This window comes from Rhagoletis pomonella, unplaced genomic scaffold, assembly GCF_013731165.1.
Source record: "Rhagoletis pomonella isolate Grant_MI unplaced genomic scaffold, Rhpom_1.0 Rhpom_scaffold_02219, whole genome shotgun sequence".
NCBI lineage: Eukaryota > Metazoa > Arthropoda > Insecta > Diptera > Tephritidae > Rhagoletis > Rhagoletis pomonella.
This window is the reverse complement of record NW_023460773.1, coordinates 22651-32295: the sequence shown is the minus strand read 5'-3', so window position 1 is coordinate 32295 and position 9645 is coordinate 22651. Positions and strand designations below refer to the sequence as shown.

The 9645-nt window shown below is 33.5% G+C and overlaps 1 protein-coding gene across 1 annotated transcript; it reads left to right on the top strand.

The window, feature by feature from the left end:
• Nucleotides 1–420: 420 nt before the first annotated feature.
• LOC118753218 (neuronal acetylcholine receptor subunit alpha-7-like) lies at nt 421–7103 on the top strand (the record flags this gene model as incomplete). Its single annotated transcript, XM_036488095.1, is given in 4 exon segments — nt 421–537; nt 2676–2847; nt 4998–5141; nt 6324–7103. Coding segments are annotated over 4 exon segments (442 nt in total), but the record flags the coding sequence as incomplete, so codon positions are not given.
• Between the last annotated feature and the right edge of the window lie 2542 nt (nt 7104–9645).

Sequence of the window (9645 nt, the reverse complement as noted above, 5' to 3'; positions counted from 1 at the left end):
TTGCAGAATGTCGAACTGAAGGAAAGGTAAATTTTATTCGAATAATAAATGTAGAATATATATTTGCATACAACTATGACAATCATACTACTGATGAATTCCCAAATTTTATTTTTTCTAACCGCATGTGCGCTTTAAAAAAACGAGCGGCATTACTTTAAAAATTAAAGTCATAAAGTCGTTTCCACATGTCATTTGCTTAATGGTAGACAATTTTTCGTCATTTTTGGCAAAGCTTATTGGAAATTATGCAAAATGGATTTAAATTTTTAATTTTTTTTGATATTTTTATTTCTTATTTAAGAAACCGATCTAAAAAGAGTTGACTTTCAACGAAATATTTTCATTCGCAGACATGTGTTTACACAACGTAAGTTTTTGTAATTAATAAGTACATTCCCCGAATTTCCTCTTAAGCAGATCATCAAAATCTCTACTTGCCAATGTGTTGGACATTGATGATGACTTTCGGTGCAATCATCGCTGCGCCAGCGCAACGTTGCCACATCAGCCGACCTACTATCGCGCCATGTATAGGTGAGTAGGCGAGGAGAATTAAGAAATTTTAATTTTAAGAATACGAAATCTATATATAAAAATCGATAGTAAAAAGTAGGCAGTGAATGGGAGACACAATTTTTACGAGTTATTGATTTGATATAGATTAATAATTCAATCATAATTGATGTTTGTATGTTGGAAATTTTATAGGCACTGTTATCGACACATTTATCGGTCGGTCTATTTTCGATAAACCTCGGCGACTTTTTTTTTGTTATGTCAATCACTATTGGTATCGATATATTTATAAGTAGAGAACGACCCTATAACGATTTTTAAGACCGCAGCTAATCGACCGAACTCCGGTCAATTTCGACCGAAGCCGAACCGAACGTTTTCAAGAGCTCAAGTAATTCAATCACATATGGTAGTACTTGTTTTTGTAAAAATGATAAAAAAATATACATACATATATATTTTTACATGTTCGGCCAAAGTTCGGCTTTTTGTGCGAAATCGAACCGCAACCGAACTGAACTTTTGTGTCACCACATAATCGATACTACTACATAAGCAATACTACGTTAGTTGTCCTCCCAGAAGCCTTGAGTCTTATTTTCTTATTGATAAAAATAAATCGGTAAGTTGTTTATCATACGATCTATACATAGCCTTTGCAACCCTTCGTACATTTCCATGCTATGCCAGGAATTGGTATATCCGTGGAAAGTAAGGCGTTTAGGAGACCATCTTTTTCTTATGAGAAATTTTTTTTTAATTATAATATGGCCACCGCTGCTACCGAACATTTTCTGTTAGGCCGACATCGCTCTGAAATACAGTTAAAATATGTTCGCATTACAGCATAAATTACTTAATTTCTTTTAAATTCGTTTCATACTTGGAAGTGGTTATTGCATACTTTTAGGCACTATGTTGTATGTAAGTTGTTGGAACAATAGTAGCAGATTTACATATCAATAGATTATCCTCATTTTTAAGCTAAACTCACTAATCTGTAATTAGAAAAAGAGATTAGCCATACAAAATTTGTCCCTAGTTAATCTGTAATTATGTGTAAAATAATCTCAGATTAGACCGATAACTTTTCAGTAGTTTTATCGATTATTTTTTCGAAGAGGAGGAGAAATGTCAAATGTAAAAGTAAACAATAATGAACGCTGGCAAAGAAAAGAGGTTTGTAAAGGTATTTTCTAATAAAGTATTGGGTTAAAATTTATCGATTTGTTTTTGTTTTTTTTATCAACGTTTCAGTTAAAGCTCGGTGGAAATAGGCTAATAGGCTTCCAAGAATTGTTACAACGATTAAAGAAATCTATGAAAATCATCTCCCGTTCATTCGAAATTTGGTTCACTGCTGTTTTGCTATGTACATTAGGGCGAATCGTCCTCCATGAAAAATGGGAACTGTTTTTCAAAGACTTATTCCAAAAAATTTCGAAAAAAACTTAAAATTTACATAAGCTGGACCGATTTTAAAATACCTTCGTAAATCTCATTATTTTGATTCCGTTGATAAAACTTCTAAGCCTTTTTAAGCTTAACCCTTAATCTAAGACGATTTTTCGAAATAATATTTTTAGAAGCTGGTTTTATTTGTATAAAATCACGATTTTCTTAATAGTCTTCCGAAATATTTAGGCGGACGCCTTAGATATAAAAAAAATGTATAATTTCGTTGGAAAAACAGTACCTATCTATTTTGTATGGAGAGTGATGCACCCTAATGTACAAACATAAGAAAATATGTAATATTACTTTAATTTGTCTCAATATTGTGAAAATTAAAAATGCATTCAATGTTAATTTATCGTAAATAAGGTATTGTAAAATGAATTATCAATTTCCCCTATATCCTTATCAGAATTCAAGAGTAGCTTTTGTGTGCATAAACATACATACATGCGTACCATGTAAGGTAAGCGTGCACAAAAGCAATCAATAGAAAAATTAATTTGCATATTCAAACATCAAGTCAATTCAGTGCAAGAATAAAAGCGAATTTCTGCATTGACACGCCCGCATCGATGGCAAACACCAATCGGCGTTTGATATGTGTCACTGTCACATTTTCCGTACACTTATTTGCATTTACATACATATGTACATCCATAAACAAACATTCACTTACATTCCCATGTCCCACATTGCAGGCAAGGCGATGATGGCAGCGTCGGCCCGGTGGGTCCTGTCGGCCCCGTTGGCCCCGTTGGCCCCGTCGGTGATGCGCGTATGCACGAGGCCATGTCACACACCTGCCTCAGTTCGTCGGCGGAATATGAATTGGCGCTTATCCTCAAAGAGCTGCGATGGATAACAGATCAGGTGAGCCGTTACAAATTGACAACAATCTTCCAGGCTTAAAGACACCGTAGCGCTTGTTGATGCAATGTGTCTGTGTGTGTGTGTGTGTGAGAGTGTAGCACCCGCCTGCAAAGGTATATCAAAAATTGTCAATAGTCTCAAAGCAGCAAGCAGTAGGCAACTAGCAAAACACAAACAAACAACAACACTTACAATCGATAGCAATTTTCCATTGACAGTCTATTGTTTTCGATTTTAATGATGTCATTCATAGGAATTAGGTTTGACGGCGCTTAGATGGTGATTTTGCATTGGCATGCGGGCGCCAAGGCATCCCCCCCACTCGATTGAAAAGCGTACTTTTCGCAAATATCTTTTTGTATACATGTGTATTTACACATACATATGTATGTACGTGTGGGTGTAACGGATCGAAGATGTCGCGCTTTGTTTGCTTTATCGCTGTGTCAAATCATGAATATTTCAGTTATTTCATTGCATCACTTTGAAGATATAATCCAGTTCGATGCGAAACAATGATTCTGTGCAAAAGTCTCAACACCTGTCACTAACGAATAAAGACGTATCTTGCTCTTATAGAGCATTTCTGCTAATTTGATGAAAGCACTTATATCGCGATTGAATTATTTTTCAATGAAGAGATTCAAATTAGACGTATGTACATTTTTTTACGTGCGGAAATTTTCTGTACAAAAATTATTAAGCATTAAATTCTGCTATTTGTTAACGAAGATTAAGAAATCATCCAGTTAATAATGAGCGCGATTTAGGTTTTTTTCTAAATTTTAAAAATCTTACCATTAAGAAAAATGTGTAAATCGATCTTTGACATAGTTTTTGACTTCAGAAATCTGGAACAAAAAAGGTTTAACCCTTTAATTCTCTCATTACATGTATGTTTGATATCTTTTGGAAAAGTTCATTAAAGCGGCATTTACAGGATTAAAATGTTATACAAAAATATTAAGCGGAGAATTTTGCTGCGAGTCACCGAATGAACAAATTTCGAATAATTCAATGTGAGTTTTTTGTCACTCGAAAAATCCCTACGCTTCTGTAAAATATTTTAACCCTCGACCCACCATTTTTGATAAGCTTTTCAAATAAAGACCAATAGCCTCATAATTGCAGGAGTTAAGAGCTAAAATTTTTACAAACATATTTTCCACTAAAGTTTGCTTTATTTTTCGAAAGACCAGATTTAAACGTGCGACAATCAATTCGACACACTCAAAAATCAAGAGAGAAGCATGATAATTTTTTTACCCTAAACTAGAAGGATGAAATTCGAGGATGTGGTAGTATGCTTATTAGTCTTTAACATATATTTTTTCCAAAAATAACTATTTTCGTCCTTTGTGTACCAGAAAACTGTATCTTTTTCAATACCACGAACATTTTTTAAATCATTTTTTTAATGAATCACATCACTGAAATTTCAGAGTCCTTTAAAAAAATCTGCAAAACAGAGAGGAAAAACTACATATTCAGTTTTACTATATTTATTTAGCATTGATTTTTTCGTATTTTGAAATTTTTTGGTTTTTGTTGTACAGTGTTATATTATAAAAAAAAATCGTTTAAAAGTAATTTTTTAATCTCGTATATAGACACCTAGTGAAATTTCTGGCTGAAAATGTTTGTAGAACAGTTAACCCTGCAACTGCAAATTTTAATGGACATACAATGAATTTCTTCAAAATAAGGTTAAAAGTGTCCGTTACGGTAGGACGGCAGAACACTTGTTAGACCGAAACAAAAATCGCTTGCTAAATTTTTATATAAATTCTGAATACAAGAATTGCTTATGTCAAGGCACAAAAATGGATGTTCCACATTGCAATCAATAAAATAACACGAATTTTCAAGTTAAAGAAAACATTATATAGTCAGCGAAAGCCGTTATAACTAGGGGTTGCTAAATACTATGAATTTATATGAATTTTATAATAAAAAGAAAAACAAACTATTCACCTCTGATATTTATTTTTTATACAATTAAAATTGAAAAGGTAAGACTTAAAACCCCGAAGAAAATTCGAAAAAAATTCAATACTCATTACTCATTAACAGTATAAAAAATTATCGGTTATTTATTTTGTGTACAAGAAAAAAATATCCACACTAGCTTCATTTTATTGTATTTCTAGTTGAAGAAAGAGGATGAAACGGGCGACGTAACGAGAGATTGGAAATTTGCGGCGATGGTAGTCGATCGCTTGTGCCTTATAATTTTCACGCTTTTTACAATAATTGCAACTTTGGCTGTACTCTTCTCCGCACCACATTTCATTGTAAGTACTCGAAAGGAAAAAAAATTAAAATATGTGCGTTTATATCATTTAAACACTTGTACATACATAGTGACTCAAATCCGCGAAAGGAAAATCAGTTAGGGCTTTTCTATATTAGGGTAACGTAAAACTCGGAAAAATTTTGAAAAATTCAATAAAATTTTCATTAAAATTTCGAGCTTTTTAAACTGAATTTTTTGACAAATTTTTGAGTGTGCAGCTGTATACCCCATAAAATTTTAGTAATAAAGTGTATGTTTGCAGCTTTTCGTGCAAAAGTGTAGTTTATTAAAACTTTTTTATTTTATTTTTTTTTTTTGCAAACGGGGTTAGGGTACGTACACACCACATAGAAAGCGGTGCCGAAGCGAGCAAGCAATGCGCAGAGAAGCGAGACTACGGATGTTCACACTCAACGAGGTGCAGCGAAGCTTCTTATTTGGAACCGACAGCAAAGATACCAAAAAATTTCACTTCAATGAAATTCCCAGATCAAAAATTTCAAAATTTTGTTAAAAATTTGTTGAATTTTTTCAACTTCTATATTAAGCTCGAAACTTTTATTTACGTGGTTTTAGTTATACTTGCACCATGAACAAATTTTTTTAAAAAATTCAAAAAAAATTTACTCGAAAAACTTTGTGAATATTTAAACAAAAATTAACATCTGAACGGTTATTAGAGTCACTGTATGTATGTATGTGCATTAGACCGCATCACTTTACAAGCAAACAAAAAAAAAATTCGTAGTACACCCCTGAACGTAAAGTATTAGTTTTGCAAGGGAAATTCAAAAAAAAAATTACCTTATTTGGTGCCACCTGAGTACATTCGTAAAAAAAAAAAAATAAATAGTTCTACTGTAATAATCAAAAAAAAATCCTTAGCAAAATTTTTATGAAATTTGGTGAGCTTTAATTTACTGGCATTAAGGTGGTACGTTGGGGTGGCAAGAACTGAGATCCAGTGGATAAGTACTAAAACGCGGTACTTCAGATCAATGAACTTTGACACTAAACAAATGTTCTCCTCAAGACAAAAACATCGACTGCAAAAATACTTTACGCTCAGTGCTGTATGACGAACTTTTTTTCTGATACGGTCTAATGTGCATACGAACAAATTAAATCCATATATGCCTTTACAAAATATCAAAACTCATTTCCTCTATTTCGTTAACAGTTCCCATAATTGATGTCAGCATTGCGGCAGCTTTTAAAAATCTGGACTCTACACAACAACAAATGTTTCAGACGCCAAATGAGAAAGTTTCACGTTTTTTTTTAAGAAAAGCTTTGTTATATATATATATTTTTTTTAGTCTAAATGCTAAAGAAAAACACTAGTTCGGCTTATATACTTTTAAAAAAATCAGCAATGCATGTATGTATGTACGTTAAGATACAAAAAAAAAAACAAAATGTGCCTCAGTCAACGAACGAACAAGTGTAATTTTATGCCAGAAATTGCAAAAAAAAAACAATTAATTTTTACACAATAGAAAACGCAATAAAATGGAAAATATGTAGGCAAATTCGCGCACATATTTACGTAAACTAAAAATTAAGGTCATTTGATTTTAAAATTAGTGAAATTCATATAAAAAATACTTTTGTTCCATTTCGCCGTATGCTGCATAGTTTGTTGTATGAATTCAATATGGTTAAGATAAAATGCAATAAATAAGTGAAATATATTTCGCTGTGATAAGACAAACTTCGGTGAAGAAGAAATTCATTTCAAAGGTAATTGTCAAAATGTTAGACATGCATACTTGCAAAATTTCAAAGCGCCAAATTATTTTTTTTTTTGATTTCTGATCAGCGTGGAACAAATTTAAAATCGATTTCATGAAAATTATTTGGTAATGAGCGAATTTGTTTAATGGTTTGTGACTATCTTGATAATATTAAAGGGCATTGTTATAGGTTGCACAGAAACTATAGGGCTCTCAGAAGTCGATCTGCTACGAAGATAAGATGGACAATCCACTTGTCGCGGCTAAAAGCATTCGGCGATTCGGGCGTTCAACAGACTACGAGCAACTTGCTACGGTCACACCACCCTCCTCTCCATAGCCCAATTTCGCTCTGGCTATTGCAGCGGGCAAAATTCATAACTGAGCAGAATAAATGAAGATGTGACCAACCAGTGCACGGCATGCGTAGAGTCGCCACTTAACTCACAGCACCTCTTCGCATGCCCCCCAAAACCCCACCCAGCTAACGCCCCTGTCCCTATGAACAGCTACTGTTGACGTTGCGCACTCCCTAGGCCTTCCCTTAGCTGAACCAGACGACAACGCAGATAGATGAGCCGACTCGAGTGGGGTTTGGTAGCCGCTACAACAACAACAACAGAATGAATGTTGAGTACAGTAGCTGGAAGTTAAATATTTTTCTAGACGCTGACGAAATCCTTATTTTCACGGATGGCTCCAAAGTGGACATACATAGGTAGGGATCTGGCGTCTTCCCTTGAGAACTACCTGTAGAGGGTACTAAACACTCTCAGATCACTGCTGCGTATTCCGGGCTGAGATGACATGTAATTGAAATATCGGCAAAGCTGGTAAGCATGATTTACCTAGCTACCTCTAAACTTGACTTCGTTGTTGACAGTCAATCTCTCATCAAAGCCTTGGGGTCGGCAACGACTAATTCGAAATGCGTTAAAGAATGTCGAAGATGCTTACAAGCTCTTCAACAACAACAAAATAATCATTCCGAGAAATGAGTAAGCGGACGAGTATGCTAGAAAGAGATCTGAAATAGTATTATTTAGGTGAAGCGGTCCAGATTATTAAACTTCCCCTGCGATTCCTGTCTTCCGCGAGTGACCATGGCAGGGATGTTAATTTTTTCCGGGATCCCAGAATTAGTCCCGGGATTTAGATATTCCTTACTTTTCAACAACTTAAATCAAAAAAATTGCTTCCATATTGTTTGAGAAGCTCTCCTGCCATAAAATAAATAATAAATAAATGGATTTGAAAGCTACTTTCTTTATTTAAAGTGGCATTTTTATTTTTTCTCTTTGGCCTTGTAATTTCAAAGATATGACTGATTTCAAAAATTATTTAAAAAATTCAATGCAATGTAGAATAAAAATATGGGTACCAAATGAAGGCGGAAATTTCTTTAGAATTAAAAAAAAAATTAAAAATTTTGGATTCAAAAGGACGAATAGGTAATTTTTTTAGCTGATAAAGTTAGAAAGACGACATTCGAGGATATTATCGAGTTTATATAAGTCCTTAACGTATAATTTTGCCAAAAATAAATATTGCGAAATTTCAAGGATAAAATTTCAAAAGGACATTTGCAATAACGAACCAGTATTTATGCACCAAACATTATATGCCAAGAGTCCCGGGATTTTAGGGACCTAACATTCCTACTGCACACCTACGCAGTACGGAGTTTGCTAACGCTCTCAAAGCCAAACGTTATGCTTCTCACAGTAAGACATTTCCTCTCTTGGGGTCCACTCGAATTTTTAGTACTAAGAAGACTGTTGTCGCCTTGCTATAGTGTGTAAGCTGGCTGGCGTTGTTGAGAAGAAAGATTACCTGCAGTGTTGTTCGATCCACAGGTACTTATGGCAGGGTTAGGCTCTTGAAGCACTTCCAAGTTTTGTCGTCCCCGACAAAAATCAAATTTCTTTGGTCCCTTGGAATCCTACGTCCTTTATTGCTCTTCCATATTTGCACAAGCAGTACAACAAATCAAAATTGCTAAAACAAAATTTAAATTAGTATGTCACTTCACTTAACTTTGAATAAATCCATTAGATTAAATTTTTGTCAAGCCGATTTTGAATTTTTCTGCATTCATAAAATTTACGATAAACACTAATATTTTACCGAATTCATGCTGTAAGGGGCGCATACTTATTGCGAGTTTTATTGACATAGAGAATGTGATAACAGAAAATCAAAGCAAAAGTAGAACATACATACATACACATATGAACATACATATGTATGTATGTATAAGACGATGTGAAGCTTGTTTAAGAAAACAAATAGTTTTAATAGAGTTAAACAAACGCAATAATCTAGATGAATGAGCGCTTACATAATATGATAGCTAAAATATTACACATACAGCGAAACTATCTTCAAACATACTTACATACATACATACATACATAACTATGTAGTACATATAACATGCTTCAAAACTAACTATTTAGCAGAGCTATGAATTTCACTGACATAAAAAATTAATAGCATAATAAAATTTGTAAAATAAAAAGCAAACACAAAAACAAAAAAAAAACCAAAAGAGAATATGTGAAGTGAAACGATAACAACATCTAAAAAATATTCTATTAACTTTCCCGAAATTTTCACGACTCTTACTCAAGCCGACAACACAAGTTGATATCTATCGTGTGAACAAAATGAAAATACTCGATAAAAACCAAATACATACATACATACATACATACTTAATATCGAAAAAGTATAAAGTTAACTATTTTATAAAGTAGCCAAAAA